The following is a 25,317-nucleotide window of genomic DNA, read 5'->3' on the forward strand; positions in this document are numbered from 1 at the left end:
CAGGAATGTCCCTTGAAACCCAACTCCTCATACCAAAAATTTCATCCTCAACTATTTTTGGGAGCTGAACACTATCTTTTACCTGATTTTTCATGCACCCTTCTAACATCACATCATGGTTTCTTAAGGAAGAGTAATATAGTTGTTGTTGGCTGATATTCTCTTGCACATGATTAATGTTATTTGAATTGTTTGGTTTGTGAAAAGTACCATCTATGCTTACTTGCATTGCTTCTTTGGTACACATAAAATAGAAAGAAGTTGAATTAGTACATTTTTTCACATAAAAAATATGATGTAATAAATATTGAAACTAAACTAACCTTGTGCTTGTGATTTACATAGAGCTTCTATTCCATAAATGGATCCATCAGGCATGATGGGCAAGGCTGAATACAATCCAACATGCTCACCTTCAAGTCCATAGTAATATCCATAGTTATGAAGAGGTGTAGGGTGATGATAAAAGCTTGGTACAAATGCTTCAGTAGCAGAAGCAGAAGCAGAAGCAGAAGAAGGTTGTGTCTGATGAGTAGTGTGTGAAAGAACACCTATATTCATTAGATTGTTAAAGTTCATGATATCACAATGAAATAATTAATCATACCACAGCTACTGATTCTACTTAGAACCAGTATTTGTATTGTTAACTATTATATGTAACGTTTTTTTTTGTTGGTTGAATTTTCCAAATCTAATCTAACCATCTATATAAATAAATATATGGTGAGTCAGCAATAGATTTGTATAGGGAAAAAAAGCAAAGCAAGTTACTTAACAAAACGAATGTGTTCCGGCAAGCAATGCTAGACTTACTTCATGCTTTTCATTGGGATCTGTGTTTGAGAAAGACATTCCCTTTTGCTTTATTCTACGCTCCCTCTTTGCCTTTCCTTTTAAATCAACCTTTCATTTTTTGTACAAGCTATTCACACTCTACTTTGACTACATTTTTATTATACTTTTAACTAATCAATTTTTGTATTGGGATGGATTTCCGTTTATAAAAAAGTCTATACCATGATATTTAAATTTAAGCTCAAAATTAATACACCAAGCTCGTAACCATTGATAACATCCAAATTTAACTCTAACTCTTATGAAAATACTTTAAAGATGCGTTATAAGTTTAATATACAAAAAATGTTGATGTAGATACACTATCAACACTTACATCAACATGTGTCATGTAAGAGCATTCATCGGATCACAAAACTACTATAAATATAAGATAATTAAACCTCAAGTATAACTCACTTATATCACATCACACTCTCAAATTTTACTTTCATTGATAGTGTAACGAAGGATTCAACAAGCAAGGACAGGTTCATAGCTAGTAAGGTGATAATCATTGTGTTCTAGGTAGAAGCACGGACACACTTATGTTGGGAAAAAAATAGCCCAAAAGCCTCATGGTTCCGCAAACATGGTAGTAAAGAAAAGCAACACTTAGATGAATCTTCGAGAATCAAACTTTTAGAATTTGGACAACAAACACCTCTCAAAGACAAAAAATTTCAAGCAAAAAGTCCTAAGTGTGGATCTTCACCCGTCTGAAAGTATGGAGGATTTCGAGTACAAAATCAAGAAATAAGGATCAAAATACACAACATGGACGAAAGGGATCGTAAGTTGCAAGAGAATCCATTGTCATAATAGAAGAAAGATAATGACAACATAACTGGAATAAAAAGGTGGGGTGATATAGTCAAGTTATGAGTTCTCATTAAATATGAATGTAAAAACAATTTCATACTATTTGTTTCGCCAGTCTCCACACACGTTTATCTTTTGAATATGTTCTCATTATGTATACTATATTATTAGATAGATATATGTTTATCTTTTTGATAAGTTCTCATTATGTATACCATATTATTATATAGATATATCAAGCTTCTACGTGTATATCAACAGAAGAAAATGTTTTCTAACTTGTAATGACGGTTTTTTTTATAACAAACTTGTAATAATGTACCAACATTCCACAATTCCAAAAATCTAAAACAATGAGAAAGACATAAAGTTTCTACATAGTTCCACATTCCTAACATTATATAAGGCTCTAGTTACAGAACAGAATCGATCATGACACATATAAGGTTAACCGGGGTAGCAAAGCAACTCACCCGTTATTTATTTATGTGGGTCCCCTCTAGTGTGTATGAAAGCTTGAAATTTAGATTAATTTTAATGAGTGACAGTATCATCATCAGTTTGCATGCAAATTTGCGTGACCAAGTTAATGGAGACAGGAATTCTAGAGCCATGATTTGGTTTTGACAGTGAAAGAAATAAGATGGGACAAAGGGCTAAGAGTAGGAGGAATGTTGAGAAAGAGAAAGAAAGACTCTTTTTTTTATAGTGGTAATGATGAGTAAATCCACTCACCCAATAATTGAGACCAATTATTAGTTTTGCCAGAAAATTACAAGGCATTGCTAGTAAAGGAGCGTTCTTGTACTGCCTTTCTGTGGGACAATAGGGTATTAAAATAGTATATCAAGTTTATTAGACCATACAACACTGTCACGCCCTTTATTACATCGTTAAATTAACTTGAACCTCATCTCATTCTTAAAAGCTAGAATGGATGAAACTTGATTAAACATATAAAAAAAAAGAAAGAAGAAATAAAAACAAATTTAGCAATGATGTGACAACACCCTCTATGAGATACCATTTATCATTGAATCAAAATATCGCACGAAACAAAAGTTCCAGATAATGTCTATGAAAATACAAACCCAAAAACCTCTTTATGTTTTTTAAAACAATTCTCTCATGCGCCGATCAAGATGAAGATGTCCAAACTAATAATAATATTATCATTTGTTAATTGAACTAATCAATCCGTATAAACAGCAACAACTATCACAATGACAAAAATGCAGTTTATATAGCCACAATTACAATCATGGTGCAACAGCATAGATATCAGATTTATTTAATTATTTTGTCACCTAAATTACAGAACCATACTTCAGCTTCAAGTGTTTCACTGGTTATAACTATTGAAGGGTTTGAAGCTAAAAAAAGAGAGATGATATATTCAGATTAAGCTGAAATAAGTGCATATGATAAGTACGAGGCTCAGACACGCACAAACACAGTCATCAAAGAGCAAAATATTTGCTTTGGTTATTATCAGTATCGAGAAATGTTGTCGTTCATCATAGCCTCAGTTTTTACAAAACAAACGGAAAAGTCGTAAAATCAAAATCTTCAATTAATATGCGAAACAAAAACGAAGAATTGATAACAGATTCGGTAGAAATGGGACATCGTTCTCGATTCCGATAAAAAAAATTGAACTGCGGAAAGCACACATAGCGAAACAGAGAGTAATAGACCCGAAAGGAATTGAAAACCCTAATATTATGTGATTTTTCGCCTTCGAATGTGGGCTGCAACAGTTCTGGCCCAGACCCAAACCCAATATGTTGGACTAAAGATTATATATACTCTTTCATATCTTTCGCATCTTATAAATTTGAATTTTATACCCCTCAATTAATTTTATATCTCCATTTAAAAAAAATAAGTATAAAATATGTAAAATAGTTTTAAGTAACTGTAAAAATTAAAAAGTGTGATTATACTTCCCATAATTTATATTTCTTCACTGGAAATTTTAAAAAGAACTAAATTTTCGGTAGTCATTTTCAATATCGGGAATTTCATTTTTGAAACTTTCGAGAGTTTCATCTGTAAATTTAAAATTTTCGATTTTTTGTTTTCAATACTGGAAATTTTAAATTTTCAAGTGAAACACCCAGAATTTTTATTTTTTGAAGTTTCTGGTGTTGACTCATAATTATCGGAAATTTCAAATTTTTGAAAAGTTCACCGGAAATTTCATTTTTCAGTAACATCTACTCGATTTTGTCGGTCAAAGGTCAAACTCTCTTGTCATGATATGATAACTTCTTGTGACTCAAAAATTTGATCAGTTGTAACTGATTTAATCAAATCTATACATAATAATTGTTAAAATATTCAACAACAAAAAAAATACATACCGAATTTTTTAAATTTAAGACTGGAAATTTCAAGGCACAATTTTTCGTTAGTATAAATAATGTACCGGAAATTTGTTAGTGAAATTTCCGATAAACAAATTGTATAATCAGAAATTTTAAAAATGAAATTTTCAGTGGTTATAAACTGTGTACCAGGTCTTTAGGCGAAAACTTGTACTTACAGGATATTTAGTTAAGCGGGTCAGATTTTAGAGTAATTTTTTTTTTTACCATTTACAGATTAAAAATTAAAGGAATAATTTTAGATTTTTAATAATTAGGAGAGTATACGTCTAATTGAAGGGTACAAAAGTCAACTTTTCATATCTTAATAGCCTTTTTTGTATTTATTATTTTTCCTGTATCTTTGACAAATAAAAATAAATAAAACAATTGCAATAGTTAGTTTTGGGATAAAAATTTTGTTGATGCTTAAAAATAAACATATATATATATATATATATATATATATATATATATATATATATATATATATATATATATATTTGAAACACTTTAATTTTATCATATAAATATGTAATTTGTTGTTTTATATTATTAATTTGAATGTGTTATATTTATTAGTAGATTTATCGTTTTTAAGTTTTAATGATTTTAAATTTATTTTATTTTTGGATGAATATTCTACTTTTTCGAGAAAACCTAATTTATGTAGTTGACAAATAATTTATTGTTTTTTTTTCCTCTGAAATTCATATCATTTCATTCATAATTGAATCAACAATACAGTGGAGAAATTATGATTGAAAACTTGTGAGCTTAACATCGACAACATCGCTCGTGCCGAAGTATGAACCACATTGTTTATTTCTCTCCGAATAAAACTCAGTACAATTTAGACAAGATAATAAAATCTCTCCACACACTTTCAAAATAGAACCTACCTCATAAGGGATAGCATTGTTTACTCTCAGGTAGTCTTTACATATGTTGCAGGTTTTAAAAATATTAATAATTTAGGAACATACAAATTTTAATCTAGCTGAATATATTATTCAATCTAGTCACTAAAAACAATATTTGTCCTGTGTGTATTTGATATAGTAAAATATAAGTAGGTACATCATAATTTTCTAAAATTATATTTAAAAAATATTTCAGAGACACAATAGTAATAAAATATGTATTTATCTTTTAATTAATTGATTTACGAAAAACTATATTTTAACTAATTGATAAATAACACATAATTTCTCTTGAATACAATTTATATAATAAATTATAATGATTGTATTATAATTTTATTCAAATTTCTAAAAGATGTTTTAGAGATAAACTACTAATGAGATGCAAATTATATTTTAACTAATTAATCAATAACAAATATTTAACTCATATATATTTATACAAAAATTATAATGAGCATACTATTTTTTTTAATATTTTATTTATAAGATATTCACAAGACAAATTATTAACATAAATATATATATATATATATATATATATATATATATATATATATATATCTATTAGCTAATAGATTCGTTAAAAATATTTTTTTAACTAATAAATCAATGATAAATATTTGTTATAAAAATAGTTTTCATAAAAAATTATTATAAAGAGAGACACTTCTTATGATACATATTTATTTTTTTACCAATTAATTTGTTAAAGACCATCTGATAATTAATTGATTAATGATAAATATTTTTGTCTTGTATATATCATTATCACAAAAAATATATTTAGAGTGTTATTATTTTTTTCAATATTTTATCTACAAAATGTTTAAGATACGCACTACTAATAAAATATATATTTATATTTTAACTAATTTGGTATATATATATATATATATATATTGATTAGATACATTCATAGTTATTTTGATATTAAAAGAATGAACTAAAACAAAAGATGCAAAGTACCAAGCACACTTGTTGTGTGCAATTCTTCATAGAAGATGGGCAAAGATTTTTCTACTATGATGTTGACCGAATCTTGTAAATTGTAATATGTTTGGTATAGTTATAAAAAAATACCTGTCGCATAGTTTTAGTTTTAAAATGGTAATGGATTAAAATAAAATATATGCTACATTAATACAGGACAAAGATCTTAAATTAAACTTAAGCACATCTTGGTTATGAATAAAATTCTCTTATGCTTTGAGCTAACTTGTTACATGTCTACTTCAGCCCTCGATCATCCATCATCATTTCTTCCAGATTCCCCCCCACCCAAAATTGCTTTTATATTGTATCACTAACGTAACCAAACAAACTAAAATGATATATAAGTTGTTAATAAATTTTTAATTAATTATTCTTAAATTCAAGTTTAAGTTGTAAATATCGATATTATTATATTGAACGGTTGGAATCTAAAAATTCAATGTAAATTAATTGTGATGAAATTTACGATATGTTGTAAGATAAAAAAAAAATAATTAATTAGAAAAAGGAAAATAACTTTAATATATAAGAAAATATAAAGAAATGAAGTTAATATGACCAACAAAATAGAGTAAATAAATATTAATTACTCCACTGATTCATATGCAAACAGGGAAATACATATATTTTTCCATGACTTTCTCATTGTATTTGTCTAGAAGCAGAGCAAAATGTAACTTGGAAGCACAGAAAGAGCACGTACGCAAGCAAACAAAGACAAAGATGAAGACAGTATGCTCTATAATGAATATTTATTGCCAGAATGATTAATTGACGATTTGAAATGCGTTTAACCAATAATATATACCTAACTCCACTGATTGTGACCAAAACAACTCTAAACGAACGAATATGTTTTTACGTAATCGAAGTTTATATTTAAAATTCATCATTGATATGAGAAATCTGTGGGTGCAATATATTTTAATAATTTTTTTACTCAATATATTTTAATAATTAACTAACGACATAAAGGTTAGGTTTAAAATTTGTCTATTATATATCTATATATTGTATGTTGAAGATGATTGAAACTATTCAAGCTGAAATAGTTTCATATTGATCAGAAATAATAATAGAGAAAATAGTCTAATATATATCTGGTTTAATTTTTTATTTTAAAACACATCAGTCACGAGCGTTAGATCATTATAAATCAATTTTAATTTATGATAACAAAATCAATAAATCAAATACGAAAAACAAAATTACTATTTCTTTCCAACTAGTGTTACAGTGTTATAAGTATCTTGCTTTTGATTCTTTATAACTCTAAGTTTCTCTAATTTAGATGGTGTATAGTATGAATAGGGGATGAAAGCAAATTTAAGAATCAAATGCTATATATTTATAGCCTTAATTCAACCATTAAGAGTTAAAAGTCACACGTCTACTCATATAATGACCATTGAAAATCATTGAGCAACCATTAAATTTGAAAGTGTTCACCAAACAAATTTCATAACCTATGGACCACTAAAGAGTGAGTTTTAATACATAATCGATTTTAAATATTAAAACTCATATGTTGTTGCATGAAGAACTTTAAGTTTGTGTATAACTTGCTTATTCTCTTATTCTTTTGTCTTAGAGCGTTATGATATGCATTTTAGGTATTTGTTCTAGAGAGCGTGTTGTGTTCTTATAATTTTGTATCGTGATTGTATTCTTATAATTTTTTTCATGTCTTCTTTTTCTAACATTCTAATATGTGACAAAAGAAAATCAAAGATATGTTGAAACTTATATTAAGGAATCGGCTAACTGTTTTCAATTATTAGTCATTTTTCTTCAAACTTATGAGTCATACGGACCATGAGTTGTGATCTACATAAATGTAGCCTCTCGTTCGACTAATTACTCGATAATGCATGATAACTTTAGCTTTATGAGAATTTGTGTTGCGGCTCCTCTTTCTCATATTTTCGACATGTCCCGCTGACAATATTCATGTGTGCCTTTTCTGAAATTGTGTCTCCTTATTGATCATCGCTGGCACTACACACATAAAAAGAATGAAAACAACTAACATATTATTAAAATATACTAAATTTTAATCAAAACTTAATGTAAATTCCCAAAACAAAGGAAAGGTCCCTTGATTAATGTTATATAATGTAAATTATTCTTATAACATTGTTTTACACCTTACATTTCAATTACTAATAAGGATATTTGTGTAATATTACTATTTTCTTTTATATATAGTCATTTTATAATAATAATAATAATATGTATGGATCGAGCAAAATTGATATTCACTTTATGACGGAGGGAGTTAAAAATTAAGCATAAAGTCATTTGTTACTTTATATTGCTATTGGATAAAGAGACTATCCTATTAAATATTTCTACAACCTTTTACTACTATTGTCCTTAATTACAAACACCATTTGAAAAACAAATTAGCCTTAAATATAAGCATTCTTTTTATTTACTAGGTGCATTTATTATTATTTTTAAGCATACTTTTTTTATTATACTACTAATTTATCTTTAAAATATGAAAAATCAAATTTAACATATTTAAATATAAATATTATTTTTTGAAGACATTAAATAACACACAAAAACACATTAATTATCCTATTAACTTTTTTAATAAATGTGAAAAAAATAATAAGTGCTCATTATAAGGGACAGAAGTAAGTAGTACTGTATGAACGAGAATGTTTAAAAAACTTTTAATTGATGCTTCTTGAATAAGATTTTTTGCCTCTATTATTTGCCACAAAGTATATGCTTTATAATACATTGCATATGCAACGCAACATAATTAAGTATTCCAAGTCGATTAATATTATGTCATCGAATATTCCATTTATTTTTCTGTCGATGTCATTTTTTATAATAAACATTTAAGTTGAAGGATGGTGCTTAAGCTAAAGTTAAAAAAAGGTTTTAAGATAATTTATATTTGTCTCTCTTGTACAAGGATCAAATTTGCAACATATTATAACTAATATATGTCTTTTTTACTATTATATAAAACCATTGGAATGTTTGTGTCAGTCATTTGATTCATATAAAAGGGATTTTTAATATACGCAGCAAATTAAACTTGCGTTGTTGGGTTGCATGATATGGAATATGAATGATGTCATAATAAAATAACAAAAACCGTAGCTAGAGGAAACGAATCAATATTTTGAGCAACATGCAACCACAAAAAGGCAACATTCATAATTTCATGGAATTGTAAGAATATTATAGAACTACCAAAAAAATAAAACACTAATTAATATTTTACATAATTATTTTTTTAGGGAAATTTTAATTACATAATTAGCCAACCCTGGTTTTGAAAAAACAATGAAAACCATGGCATCAAAATTTTCCAAAACCTTAATTACCGTTTTCCACAAAAAAAAAACACCGGTAACCACCCTAATTTACTTACACATACAAATTAAAACAAGTTATATCTCCATTATATTTAACGGAGACCGTTATATAATTAATCAACTTTGTTAATCATTATCATCAAGGTTAATTAATTTATTCAGCTGTGGCAATATTGCATGGCCATGCAGTGGAGAACGGTTGAAAAACCAAAATTTGACTTATGTTCGACAATTTTTGCCTCAGCACGGTTCGTTCAGACCGGAGCCATTCGTTTTCGGTTCGTAGGCGATTAAGGTGACAAAGTAGAAATTGCAACCCGGTTTTTAATTCCCGATTTTTAACCTTAAAAAGGTTCAATTGGTTCCGTAAATTTTCTAGATGCCTTTGTTTACGCATACGTGACCTCCTTGCTGATTCCCGGTTTGATATCATTCTCTTCCTCTTTCTCTCCTCCATATTCCGGTTCGAGTCATCAAAACCCGGTTTTTCTACTTCAAGACGGATTTCATTTGGTTCACCCGAACCGGAACTTGAAGTGAGCTTGGGACTGGTTGGTATTTCGAAGGCTGACAAAACGTCATCGAAATCCCACGGCGTTAAATCGACGTCTAACGCCGTGAAATTGGAAGCGGAAAGGGTAGAAAGCATGGTTGGTTTGTAACTTAAGAGTGGTGAAAGGAAAGAAGGAGAAAGGGAAGAAAGGCAGCTTAAGGGGCTCATATTTAAGGGCGTGATGCAAGGGCACTACTCTGTGAATAATGATGTTCACTAGGGGTATTTTGGTCATATTGTGTATAATTTGGGAAACTAGACGCGTACATTTGAGTCAGTTGGCACTATGGTGGTGGGGTTGAATTTAAGGGTCACTTTCACTTTTCTTTTAAAGGTGACATCAACGTGTGGGTCTTAGAAAAAGATTGGATTTTAATCTTCTTCATGAAGTTAAAATTAACCATGGGTTCCACAATGACACGTGTTTGATTTTATGGCTGCATGAGCGTGTGAGTGTCCAATTAATGATTGGCAATGTTGATGACGTGACTAATAAAAAATAAGTATTATTCATTTTTAATTGTTATTATTTGTATTACTTTTAGAACATTACTTTTTATTTTGCAATTATATAATAAAAACACATCAATAATTAATTAATTAAAAATTATTATTTGATAAAATAATTTAGTCATTTTATTAGCCAAGCTAGATGGAGGATACAGCTGTTGAAGAACATTACTCACTGCTTACTGGATGGACTACTGTGCAACACTGCAACAAGATGGTTGTTCATTGATTCATGATATCAATGGTGAAAGTTCCGGTTAGCACTAAGGTTAAGTGATGTCCAATTACATGTTTTTATATTCTAAATTGGGACCGCCTCCTATAGTTTAATTTAAACATTTAATTTAATTTAAACACAAGTGGATTTGGTTATATAACCTCTGGGACATACATACACCATTTTGGAGTAAAAATACAGTAAAATCTTTTTGTGCACCAGTAAATGTTTTGTCATCATTAATAAATTAAAGTGTTTTATTACGTATATAATCTATCTATTTGCAGCTAAGGTATCTAAAAATATGTTAAAAGTGCATGTAAATATATCAACTATATTTTCTTGTATTTTATGAAGAAGAAAAAAACACTATAGTTTCTTGTAAGTTTTTTTATGATAAGTGTAATGTATCATTTTTTAGATTGATATTAATGGAGGATGAAATACTTCTAAAAAAATATTTTAAAAATCAAGTTACATTATTCTAAAGCTACTAATTACTTAGTTCATTTTTTGTTACTAGTGTAAGTCCAAAATTCAAGGCGAGTTAGCAAGGTGAATATATAAGTCTAAATTTCAAAAATATGGTGAATGGTTTATATTAATTGAATATATATATATATATATATATATATATATATATATATAAAATTTAAATAAAAAAATTAAAGTGTTTTTTTAGATATAAAATTATAGTAAAAATTTAAAAAATAAAAGATTATATTTAATTTTAAAAATATCAAATATATAAATAATATTTTATTAATATATAAAAATTCATTCACAATAAAATATCACAATTACAGTAGAAATATCAATACCAAATAAATAACCGGTAATTAAGAATACTTCACCGTTTTAGGATTTCCCAGATTTCATAGAATATACGTATTCAAATGTATAAATATTAATTAATTATATGGAAATACATGTGTACGTTTGTGAGGCATGAGACTAGCTAGCAATTGCCGTGAGAATAAAGCCACTCAAAGTTTAAGCTAGTGGAATCTGTAGGTTACTATAATATTATCAAAGAGTTGGCGAAGAAAGTTGCGAAAAGAATATTGTCAAACAAGGGAGATTCCAATAGATGATTAATACTAATAAAGTATATTTTTTTATTAGTTACAATTTATGTAGATTTTAATCAAGATAAGATATTGAAAATTGTGTATTAAAGATTGCATTGTCAATATAATTTATTTTAATATCGACTATACTGGATTACGATTAATACTTAAAAAATATTTAAAATTTTAATAATTATTAACGTTGTTTTTTAGAAATTAACGTTAATAGTTATTTTTATTTTTATGATTGAAATGTTGACTTAAATAATATTTATTTATTAAAAATAAATAAATATAAATAAATATTTTATATTGAATTAACATCAATTAAATTACCATCTTATTTAAATCTATAAAAATAAGAAGATTTATGAAATATTAATCAAAACTATTATTAATTGTCGTAAAAATTTCATATAATTTTTAAATATCTGTTCAGAGTAAATTCCTTATAAAGATGAATCGTGACATGATTCACCTATGAAACAAAACATAGTTTTGAAAGCCGAAACAAAAAGCAAGAAAACGAATACTCGTATATGCTTGGTTGGAAGAGAATAAAGGGGAAGGAATTATTTAAACTTTTTGTGGTTTAGTTCATTTTTTAAGTATTAACGTTAATTTAGTAAACCAATAAATTTTTAGTTGACCAATGCTAACTAGTCACACATTAATTTAGTAGACCAATAAATTTTTACTTATAAAAAAAAGTTACCATTTCATTCATACAAGACATAAAAAATAAGTTTGCAATATGTAACGAATTCCAAATTTAGTATTTAATTATGTTCGACTAACCAATTTTGTACCAATGTACTTAATTTACAATTGAGGAAGAAAAACTAATGTAAATATTCAGAGAATTCAAAAAAACTATTGTGTGTGTGAATATATATTGGCATGGAGATGGTTAAGCATTAAGCAAGCGACAAGTTTCAAGTGAATTGGCCTCACACCTATTTTGTGGCTTGCTTTATTTTGGCGGAGTACAATAATTGCTGAAAACTAGGGTAAAAGGAGTCGAACTGTAATCAAATCCATGTGAACAAGAAGGAGATATATGAAATAAAGTAAAGAAAATTATAACAACAATTCATCAAAGAGAAAAAGGAATAAATTATAAAGGATAAATAGTGCAATGACTTAGACAAGGATATACCGACCTTGACACAAACAATATCAAGCAAATACCAAAAATAATTTAATGGATTGGTTGCACATTTTTATTATTTTATGTTAATGTATTCGCAAAAATAGTTAGTTTATTTTAAAATTAAATATTTTAATTTTTATATATATGTTATAGGTTTGATTCTAAAATATAATTTTTATTTTAAAAATTGTGACTTTAAATATAAAAAATGGTAGTTTTTTGCCATAAAAGTTATATTTTATATAACTCTCTAAATTTGCAATTGAGCCTATGAATTATTATTTTTTGGATTAAAATCACAATTTTATAAAGCAAACCTGTACAATCTGGGCCATTACACAGTACCCCAAAATTACTAGGGCCCCAATTTTTATTTATTTATAATAATTGTGACACATTGATTAAAAAAAATTCATATAATCAAAGAAACAATCAAGTTCAATAAGATTTAATTTATTGTAGAGGAAAAACTCATTGCATCATATTTTATTAAGTTCAACAAGAACTTGTAGTTAGTGATGAGTCCATAAAGAAAAAAATATCATACGATTAGCAAGTGTTTTTTACAAGAATATGATTAACAATGTTGTTATTTGGTTTTTTTTTATATGTTATTGGATAGTATTTTTAAAAGTTATAAAATGTGATAAAGAATGTGTAATTATTTTCTTTTGAAATGTGATTATTTAGTAGTATCTTTAAAAGTTATAAATTTGCTTTGAAAAGTGTCACTACTAAAAAATTGCATTATAGCTGTCATATTTAGCGTCGACCTCCGACTCCGACGCTAACTAGCGTGGTAGCGTCGGTCCAATCAACGCTAAGACAACAAAATTTATTCGTTCAACTTACTAATAATTAGCGTCGAAGAGCCCGACGCTAAGTAATGTTAGGTTGACGCTAGTATGTTTATTTAATTTTTTATTTTTTATATTAATATGTAGCGTCGAAAGGGACGACGCTAAGTTTATGATTTTTTAAAGTTAAATTTTTTTAATAAAATCAGATGAGCAGATTGTAAAATTAAGAACGCGAGCCTTATCTTACACTCGTCATCTCACGCTCGTCATTGTCACTAACCTTACATTTTGAACCCATCACCGATTCTCAAACCTCTCAACGCCGTGAATATCGCCGCCGCATCAATGGTTCCATCACGTCACCCACTCGGAACCCTAGCTATCAAATCCGTCCCCCTCTCGAACCCAAAACCCTCTCGAACCCGTGACCCTCTCGTTGTTCAGTGTTGTCGTCTCGCGCTCATCTGTAGTCCATTCTCAATGTATGTTTTGTCGTCTCACTTTCAGTGTAGCCGTTTAGGTTTTATGGGATTTCAGTTGTGTAATTTGAAGTAAAATTTGGTAATAGGGGTAACTGGTAGTGGTAATACAGGAACAGTGGTATAAAAAAAAAGGGTAAATGTTCAACTGGGTTTTGAAATTTTGAGTTCCTATGTCGTGTGGTAAATTTCGTCTTATGTTCCTACATCTCGCAAGTTACTGAATCTGTGATTAGAACTGCTCTCGACCAGTTTGCAGCTGTGAAAATGTCAAGTTTATCCCCAACTACCTAGGACCAAGCAATTTGCCGCAATGTGCATTGATGGAATTGGATTCTGCCAAGAAGGTCAAGGAAGTGAGAGCAGTGATTGGGCAGTATCCTTTCATGATGTCTGGGATGCCACAGCCCGTAAGAGTTCGTCCTACTGTAGCGGGAATGTTTGATGATCGGCCGGTAAAGCCTAAGAGAAAGATGAAGTGTTGTTGGTTGGAGAAAAATGACCCTGATTTTGAGGTGGCAAGGGAGCTGAAGAATCTCACACGTAAACATGCTGCAGAAATAGCATTCATGCACAAAGTAAGTTCATTCCTTTCCTAGTAATCAAATTATTTTTCTCTTATTGCTATATTACTTGTCCAGTAATTTATTTGATTTACCGAGTAAGTCTGTAGTAGTAGATATAATGTTTGTTTGTTTATTTTCCTTTAACTGAAGAATAGTTAGTAGTAACCTTAAAACATGTTTATTGTAAGTATGATAATTACAAGTAAGTTTGTGGGAGCTGCCAACGGGAATGGTATGGTACCAAGTGATGAAGTTCTTATGCGCTATTAGAGCATAATCTTTATCACTTAAAGTGATAATCAAAAGGAAGTTAAGGAAAATTTTAATAATGAAATAATGGTTTTTTCATATTAAAATTTCAGAAACTGTGGATTTCTAATTCTATGAGAAGTTGGAATTCAAAAAAACTGTTTGCAATATTGATTGATTTGTTAACAAGTATAAGGATTGGGCTTCCATGTTATTTTGTTTGATATATTACTTTAGTTTCAGTGATTTTAGAGTTCGTGATTGGGATAATTTATTTGTCCTATTTCAAGGAAATAATTTATCACCACCTTATGTCATTTAATGCAATTTGCTTTTTATAATCCATAGTTCCCCGACATTGATCCCATGAGAGAAAATTGCAGGAAGGGAACATTATTGTTTAAAGTGTGTGTTGTGTGAGAGTCTGGTAGTGTAAAAAACTGTCCTAAAGTGAGTCATGTTTTTCAAGTAAGCTTTATCCACATTTGAATTTTAGTGAGTTGGTAATGTGATGCATTTCAAATTAAATCAAATGCAATGCACTCTTACTTCCTCACTATAGAGACAGGCTCAATTCAGGGAAGTCTTGTATCTAAAAGAAGAAGAGAAGCTTACTTGAAGAAGAGAAGCTTACTTGTATCTAAGTGTGTTATGTGTGCGCTTTTCTTTAGGTGCATCTAAAAGAAGAAGAGAAGCTTGCGGCTCTGCAGGAAGAAACACTTAAAGTGCATTACAAAAAGTTTAAGTTGATAGGGGGCATTATGACTGACAGAACTACCCTTACTTTGGCGCGAAAGTATAATCTGGCAGTTGTAGATGATTGAAAGATTATTTTCGATTAACAATTTAGACTTAATTGCAGTTTTAGTTCCCCTATTTTAGCTGAATCGTGAAAGTAGTCCCCCCATTTTGTTTCTCCCCAATTTTGGTCCCCCAAACAGAATTTTAGTCCAAAATTTGATGAAATTTCATTTTTTAAAGTCGTACGACGCCATTTATGATCATATATTTCAGGTACAATTGTTGCAAATGAGATCTTGAGGCATTGTGTGATTTAAATAAATGCAAAAAAAATGAAATTTCATGAAGTTTTGGACCAAAATTCTGATTGAGGGACCAAAACTGAGGAGAAACAAAATGGGGGGACTACTTTCGTGATTCAGCTAAAATAGAGGGACCAAAACTGCAATTAAGCCAACAATTTATGTAAATAGATTTTTCTGTGATTAGGATCGAGCTTAGTTTCACCCTGCTGCTGCTGCTAAAGAAATTCCATTTATACATGGTATGTAATATGATATTCAATCCTTGTCTAAGATGCGATGCTAATGTTGTTTTCCTATGATCAGATTCATGGCAGTGTGTTGGGCGGAAAATTAGAAATTAGAAATTTCTAATATCTTCCAAATATCTTTCCTGTTTTGCGGAAAAATTAGAAATTTGTCATGTAGTAAGTTTTTGTTTATGATGTAAAAAATATTTTGTTCGCATACAGTGGGCTCCTTATCATTCATTCACAGCAACACCATTGCTTGTGGCATTTGAGCTTCTTCTATGTATACATCTTGGGAGCAGTTATGGTAAGTGACACTTCTTATGTCACAACCATCATGGATATTATTGACCACTATCACTTCACATCAAGATTAACTGTGGTACTTTTTATAATTCATTGATTTAGATGTTATCAATTTAAGTAATTACTCATTGTAATGATGCAGTGATGAATTTAAAGATTGTCTTCATACCTCTTATAACTTTCGAATTGATGATTTTGATTGATAACATCATGTAATTATCTTGTTCCATTTAAAGATTGTTAGACTCAATGTTAATCAATTATACAACTGCAAGGTTCAATACTATTATATACTTTTCAATCAAACTGGTGCTTTATTGACAAAAATGTATGTTAATAGGATGTGTAGAGCTTTAATGCCTGGAGATGAGGAAAATATGACTGATGAAGCAGTATGGGAAACTCTTCCTGTAAGATACCATTCATTAGTTCATTAATTAATTGATCAGTATATGCTTTGATATTCAATAAAGTAAGGCTCGCCTGTGATACTCCCGATATAGGCACCTAATGCCCTGTAAAATACTCGGCTTTGATGGTTTTTCAATAACTTATGTTCAAATCTCTTGTGAATTTTAGACTGATTATTACAAAAAGCTATAAGATTAGAAGTATCTATAATTTAAAAGTCGTTGATGTGTATGGCTCTAGACAATACTTAATCTTCGTTGAAACTTAAGATGCATTAGTGATTAGAGTTTAAGGCCCTGTTTGGTTTTGAAAAAATGTTTTCTTGTTTGATTTTACTGATTATTACAAAAATCATCTTATTTTCACTTTGGTTCTTGTTTTAAATAAATTCGTATATGACAACGTGAAAATCCAAAATAGTATTTTATTGTTTTCACCATTTCCTGTACAAATCTTTGGATATGAGAAATAAAGTAAAACATGATGTCATTTTTGTAGTTAATATTAGTGAAAAATTGGAAATAAAACAAATATTCTTTTCAATTCGAACAGTCTTAATTCTCTCTGTTTTATATAATGTTGTGCCATTAGGAAAAGGAGGATTAATCATGTTTAGTATCAGAGCCATTTGTTCACATCTTAATAATTAACTTAACATTACCTGGTTTTCAATACTTGCTTTTTATTTTCCGAATACTCATATTTGAATTGTATAATTATGTTTTCTCCCCATGTCTGCATATACTGAATTTTGTTAAAGTTATACTTGTTGTGTAATGAAATATATGTTGAGATGTGACTGAGCAGGGGCTAAAAAGTTAAAAATTAAAAACTAAATAAATTTGAACTTAGCGTCGGTCTGACACTACATTATACATAGAGTTGACTTTTACTTTGACTTTAGCGTTGGTCTTCCGACGCTACGAATTTGTTGACGTTAGCATTGGTCCTCCGACGCAACCATTTCCCCCCAGCTGACATGTCAACTGACATCTTTAGCGTCAGATGTTTCAATTTTATAGATAATGTCGACGTAGCGTAGGCTTGGCCGACGCTAATATAGCGTCGGATGGTGTTTAGCCGACGCTAGTCATTAGATTCGACCGTTTTAGCCTAGGCCCGACACCAACGCTAAATCACCATTAGCATCGGCTTTGTGCCGACGCTAAATCTTGATTTTCTAGTAGTGTGTTAAAAGAACGACTATTTTTAAATAGTCATAAATTATTATTAGTTTGAAGTTATATTTAGATGTTATTGATAATTTACTTATTTTAATAAATTTAAATAAAATAGTTTAAAAGTTTCATTAGATAAAAATATAATATTTTAAAATAATTTATAACTATTAAAATTACATTTGTTTTAATAGAGCCTAATTTTTTTAGATTGGAATGGAATCTCAAAAAACATTAAGACTATTCTAGACAATATATATATCAAACAATTTAAAATGTTAGTGTTATAGAGATATAATGGTATTTTTCATAAAAATAGAAAACTATACCCAAAAAATAAATTGCAAGGACAAACACGAGGGAAAAAGATATTAGCTTTTGGTTCGGTAGCCCCGCTCATATCGTTGTGTTTGAGGAAAGGTATGTATGAAGCACGAGGAAGTTCTGTAAGCAAGAGGAGAAAGCTTACTAAAGCAATGAATTATGTCATTTTCATACAAATATTCATTTAAGGGAATATCTGAAGGACATAATAAGAACAAATTATCATATTATATTTTATTTGAATTTAGTGTGTTGATAAATTAATATAATATAATAAGTTTATTCAAATTTTATCATATCTTATTTTTTTTAGTTGAAATTTATATAACAAATATAAACTGTGTTAGAAATCAACCTGATATGATATATAATATTAATTTATTTAATTAATCTTATTTATAAAATTAAAATATTATAAAATATAAATATAATTTTTTCTCTCTAAAATATAAAAACTTAAATATACTTTATAAAAAAATTTAATAAAATATAAATATAGAAAATTAATAGAATTTGATTTTAAACACAAAAATGATTAATTAAAAATATTTATAATTTTATCACAATGGTAAATTTTTCTTTTTATATAATTTAATAAATTTATATTTAAAATTATAAAAATATGAAAATTAATAAATAAAAAATAAAATAAATATATTTTATTTATAAGGGTCATTTTTCCATTTATATATAATATATATCATATCTTTATTTAGGTTATCTAACAAATAAATAGAAATATTATTTGGTTACTCACAATTTATTTATATATATATATATATATATATATATATATATATCAAATACATGATATAAAAATATTTATCATATCACTATCTTATCTTGTGTTATTGTATTAATACTTTTTTTTGTTTTAGTTAGTTGTTAATGTATTAATGTATTAGTATTTTTTTTTTTTGACAAAATAAAGAGAGAAATTCTACATAATTGCCACATAATATTTTTCGTACATGAACGAATTTTTTGTTTAAAATGCAAAGATATCTACTAATATCTGGATATACTTAAAAATTTATTAAAGAGTATTTAAACGTATATCATTTTTATCCAATATAGACTAACGAATGAATACTATTCATACTTATAGATAACTATTGTCATTTTTAAGTACATATGTTTAATTCTAAACATAAAGAAGATACCTATTGTCATTTCTAAGTACATATGTTTAATTCTAAACATAAAGAAGTGTATTAAAAAATTTACCAATTTGCTAGTATGCATGCATTGTTGTACCCATCTTACCCAATTAAGCACTTTTGTTAACGATAATGCAGCTTTCAAATTTCAATATTAACATGAAGTGTCTCAGCTTCTGTGGTTTCTCTCTATATGTCTATATTCTTAGATCGGATGAGGTTGATCAAATGATGATGAGTTGGTTTTTTTGGCAAGCTTTTTTTTCTAAATTTTTTGGAGTCAACAATATATATGTATGCTAGTTGAGATTCAGATTCAGTTGTTTAAAGTTTGTCTCTGCACGAATGTCGACATCTTTAACGGTACGTAAATGCGTTCGTCTGTTAGGGTGTAATAACGTATAATAATAAATAGATTACGGTTAGTGGTTGACCCTATCTAATGAACCTCTTAATTCATCGTTAAAGTAAAAAATAAATACGTTATTTCAAAATGATGTGATATGGTACACCCCATTTTATGAACTTATACTGAGTTCACCGTTGGAGATACTCTTAGAATTTTATAATAAAATTACGGTCAACTATCATAAAATAACTATTACAAAATCATGTCCTGTAATTTGGTACATTCTAGATTTTAGCATTTAATTGTTGATTTTATAAGAGAGGATAACTGAAAATAAAAGACAACATAAAAAGAAAAAGAAAAGTGAATGTTATGGTAAATTACTTTTATATGTCGTTTTATGTGGACCAATGCTTCGAAAAATGATATTCATTACAACAATTCTCTTAATATTTATGGATGACACAATCCCCCACCTATTTTTTTTAGTTTTTTTTTGGTAGGACTCCCAATTTCAATAAAAGCACCGTTAATTAATCTTGAGATGGCCATTTCATTTTTATTTCATATTAATCAAAGCATCAAAACCTTACCTAAAAAGAATAATTCCATCCATCTTTTCAACCAAAACACCAAGACTACTTGGCAATCATCACATCCCTTCATCTGTATTCAAAATCAAGAATCCAATCCAAATTTTCAATCTTCTATTCATGAGGTGATAACTTGTGTTTGCGAACTATTAAATGTTCATAAATCTAACACACCTTCGTCTAATATAAACTTCCATCATTCTTCTCTATTTTTTTTTAAAAAATATATTAGATAAAGAATTTATATTATATAAGTTATGCAGATAAAATTTTATAAAAATATATAATAAGTTGATATATTATTGAAAATTATATAAATTAACGGTTAAATAAAAATGTATAAGACGTTAACTTTACAATTTTTATGATATAAAATTTCAAATCAAATAAAGAATAAAATAAATAAAAATAAAAATAGAGATTATTGAAGAAACTTAGATTGAGATGATATAAACTCTCGTTTAAGTCAAAGTTGAACGTGCACTCATTTCTCAAGTTAATTTTTTATATAGTGTAACATTTATTGAGGTTACTCTTATAAAGATTTCATATATAATACTCAATTCTTTCGCTATTGTATTTTGCAAGAAAAATTTTGAAAAAAATAAATAGATTCTTATATGTACATACTTTTTACAACAATAACATATAAATTATTTTTATATTATTTTTTTTATAAAAATATAATTAAACATGAACTATCGTAATTTTTCAATTTTGTCCACTATCAATTCAGATTTATTTTATTTAACGGTTACAAAAAAGGAACACCAACAAATAATGTGATTTAAAATATGGGTCCATTACAAGCCCACTTCTCCTTTGAGTCCAATAGCAAAAGAAAAAACATTAACATAAAATATAAAAAAATTAGCACAATAATTTTAACCAAAAAAACACATCAAGGTCGTCACGTAGTCTTTTCATAAGTACACCAAATGCCTACCCCATTATGCAAATTTATAAAAGAAATCCATTAAAATAGTCTTTGACTCTATTGGACGCTTTTAATTACTCCTCAATGTTATGAATATTTTAATTTTGAATTTCAACTTTATAAAATATTTCTCAAGTTTATTCTTTTGTGAATGATGATTATTAAACTTTGTTAATGATTTACTAAATTAAGTATTGATAATTAATTTGATCTTTCATTTTAGAGAGCGTTCTCAATTTGATCTTTGGAAATTGAAATATTTTAATTTAGTTTTTAAATCTCTAAAATATTTTTTAAGTTCATTCTTCTATAAACGTGGCTGCTAAATATCATGGATAGTGATGATGTGTATGTCAGGTGTATGGATAAAGAGAAAAATGAAAAATACTAAAATTATAAAATGAAGAAGACAATATGAGTCATAACTTATTGACAATTTATCTTCTGCTTTGCAACATTATGCATTGTGAAAAATAGTTGCTCTTCATTGTGCACTTCAAAGTGGTAGAAGTGTACACGTGGTTCACTCTTCATCTTTCATTTCATTCCTTTGTAAATATATATATTTTTTAAATAGCAATGATGATAATTTAAATTTAAATTTAAATTGATTTGATTTAATTTGATCGGTGGGGAGAGATGTGTAGCGATGATAGTAGGACTAAGTGATGTCCTTTATTTCACATGTTGCATAATGTTGTAGAGAATAACATAAAGTATCGGCAAGTAGATAAGAAAAAAAGACAGCTATAATTATTCTCTCTATTTTCAATTTCAGAAGTTTTATATCATTTTCTCAATGGCTAGGAGCTTAGACTCACAACAATACAATTAACCGGGACATCATCACAATCTACTACATTTAATAATAGTCATTTACAAAATTATGAATTTGAAAAATATTTTCTAGAGTTAGAAATTAAATTTAGATATTTATATTTTCATAGATCAAATTAAGCGTTTTAAAAAGTCAGGAATTATCTTAATTGCCAACATTCTACTTGACAAAAATATCATCTATATTTGCAGAATTTAGTAACGGTGTAAATTAAATTATTCATAGTCTCATTAACTAAATTGAGAATGCCCTATAGAGTCCGTTACTATTTTGGTGGTTGACTCAAAGTTTACCTCCTCCTTGATAAAGAAATGTGAATATTTTTAAATTAAAAAAAAACTTTAAATTTAAAAAAACAATAAATAGTTTTATTTTTTTCAAATACAATTTTCATCAACAAAATTTAATCTTTATTTTATGGTTTTTAATTAAGGGATTTTTAGTTTCAATTTCAGGATTTCTAGATTTTAATGATAAAGATGTTAATGATTGGAAGTGAAATGGATGAATTAAATATTTGATTCGTCTGGATTGACCAAGATGCATTTTTCTTCAATTTATTTGGATAAATTATTCTGATCAACCTAAGCATGAAAGTTGTGAATCACTTACTCAAATTGATGCACAAACAAATATAAACCTTTCAGTATTTAATCGGATTCATTAATTTCTCAATGGCATCAAATTCCAGCTCCATGATCTTAGCTCCAGGAATTGAGAAATCGCTCTCCTGGTATGAAATTGTTGCTACTTTAACAAAATGTTTTGGATGAATAATCTTTTGGTATGTTTACAAAGTCGATAATGAATTCATATTTTGAAATGTTGCAATGGAGTAAAGTACCGTTTGTAATTCTGATTAAGTATTTTTTAATTATAAAAAAATTTGCCTCCCTCCAAACACAATTGATATGCTGGGAAATTATTACGAAATCCTCATCACAAATTAATTGAATTTGTAAAGAGAAATGCTTGGGAAAAACATAACCACACCTACTCCACCCGGTAATAAGTGTTAAATTAGTAAAAGCAAGACATATACTACAAAACAAACAACGTTAATGTTTGACATCATTCGTATGCAATTTAAAAAAATATCTTCCGTTGAACGGTCCAACATTACGAAATAAAATTTATAATGATTTCCCTCTCACGTCCAAGAACATTAATTAGACTTAACCAATTAGCCAAGAGACTTTAATTTATTCTTTTTAAAAATGATTTTTTTCGTTCTTTCTTACGTATTTATCTACTCATAATATTAGTTATTTGATCACAAAAGTGAGAGAAATTTTACTCTATATGCTCAATTCTACATAGAAAAGTAGGTATACTTAATCTTTAAATTAATAGTAAAATAAGTTTTTTTAAATAATTATTTGCTACATTTAAAAATTATAAAAATTAAATATTATTTATCAAAAATGTTAACAAAATCAAATTTTTGTTATTGTTTTTTAATTTTTGTTTCTTATAATAGTTAACATCGAACATTTTTAACCATAAAATGTAAAAAATTAATCTAATGCTTATAAATAATGAAATATTGTAATTTTTTTATGAAATAACTTTTTGTTAAATATAAATCCGATAAATATATGTTCAATCCATAAAAATAACAGTTAATTTATTGATTTAAAATATAAATGGATCAAAATACTTCAACTTATTAAATTAAAAATTAATATTACATAAATTATCTCGATAAATTTTTTACGTAAATTAAAATTATTTGATACATTACTTAAATACTTTCACATTAATTTATATGATTGACTTTACCAAACAAATCAAATTCTTCCTTTTAAGAAATAAAAAGAAATAAGAAATTAAAATCATTTTAATATAATTTTTTGTGGTCAAGATTTTAATATTATTTTTTAACTAGTGGTTTTTTATTTACATTGTCTACAATTCAAAAGAAGTGCTGCTAATTTTTGACTGTGTAGGAGTTTGATTTATGTATATATTATTACAACTTTAGTTGATATATCTGCCGAAAGATGTATCATGTGACATAACAATAACATATGCTGATTGAATATGGATTTTAGATCCTTAACGTGTTGAAGTGGACTACTCGTATTCCCTTTGCTTTTGACACAACAACTACTTCGTGACATAGTTTTCTAATATTTTGCAAACTATCAGACAACAGAGCTCATCCAAGGATTGTATTAGTATTTCATATACCTTCCTATGGTGTGAACTTTTATTTAATTGCCATGCTAGTTTTAAGTGCATGTGATTAATTACATGCTTAAGTGCGTGAACCATTGGAGTGCTAGTATTATTTTTTTACAGAGAACACTGGATGTTTATATTTATATTGTAATTTTAATTTCAATAATGTGTTGCTAAGATTAATATTAAGAACAAGGGTGTAATTTTAACATATTGTAATTTTACTACATTTCAACCATAATCATCTTCCTTAAATGTTGTTCAATATTTACAGTACAAACATTACTAACCTATTAAAATGTTAGATAGACTTTAAAAAAGAGTAACATTGTTAGAACATAAAACTTAATATAAAATAAAACACAAATATAATATTGTATAATATATAATAGAAATATATTTAATTTTTTATAAAATGTAAAATATTATATATATATATATATCTTTCAATAATATTAATATTATTCTACTAAAAATCTATTTTGTAAATAACATCAACCTTTCCTGCGATTTATCTTTTGGATTACTCCTTGTGGTTTCCTTCTGGTTGCGGTCCAATAAGATTTTTCCACTATTTTTATATGACCGTTTATTTAAAATAATAAATTCATAATTTATTCATTTTTGTGTTTACTAATACTCTTAGGTCTCAATTTTCTCAATAAAAAAAAAAATACTCATAGGTCTCCAGCCATCTCTAGATATAAGTCATTTTAAATTGTATTTTAAAATATTCAATCATTAATGTATTTTATTATATTTCTAACAATTTGTTATATATTATTTTTTCCATGTAATCTCGCTTTATCGTTCTATTAATGAAGGACAATTTTGCAAATAAGTATTAACTTTTATAAAATTCAACAAAATACAAAA

The 25,317-nt window shown here is 27.4% G+C and overlaps 1 protein-coding gene, 1 non-coding gene and 1 pseudogene across 4 annotated transcripts in view; 1 reads left to right on the forward strand and 2 right to left on the reverse strand.

The window, feature by feature from the left end:
- The window catches only part of LOC101511292 (AP2-like ethylene-responsive transcription factor ANT), a 4,648-nt gene extending 2,806 nt beyond the window's left edge, over positions 1 to 1,842 (reverse strand). The window contains exons 1-3 of one of the 3 annotated variants that reach the window (XM_027337339.2): positions 1,258 to 1,842; positions 324 to 551; positions 1 to 234 (exon numbers count right to left, since the gene is read on the reverse strand). In XM_027337339.2, coding sequence (XP_027193140.1) covers positions 1 to 234; positions 324 to 378 — 289 coding nt within the window. In that variant the 5' untranslated portion in view covers positions 379 to 551; positions 1,258 to 1,842. Of the gene's footprint in view, positions 235 to 323; positions 1,138 to 1,257 lie in introns of those variants that run through there. The other 2 variants (XM_004511749.4, XM_004511750.4) reach the window with 2 other exon arrangements.
- Positions 1,843 to 3,091: 1,249 nt separating this feature from the next.
- On the reverse strand, positions 3,092 to 3,185 carry LOC113788142 (small nucleolar RNA snoR126). Its single transcript, XR_003474650.1, has one exon. It is a non-coding gene; the product is annotated as a small nucleolar RNA snoR126 (small nucleolar RNA).
- Positions 3,186 to 13,939: 10,754 nt separating this feature from the next.
- On the forward strand, positions 13,940 to 15,712 carry LOC101500176 (ASI1-immunoprecipitated protein 1-like; annotated as a pseudogene).
- The last annotated feature ends 9,605 nt before the right edge of the window (positions 15,713 to 25,317 follow it).

The sequence above is a fragment of the Cicer arietinum genome, chromosome 8, assembly GCF_000331145.2.
Source record: "Cicer arietinum cultivar CDC Frontier isolate Library 1 chromosome 8, Cicar.CDCFrontier_v2.0, whole genome shotgun sequence".
NCBI classification, from domain to species: Eukaryota; Viridiplantae; Streptophyta; class Magnoliopsida; order Fabales; family Fabaceae; genus Cicer; species Cicer arietinum.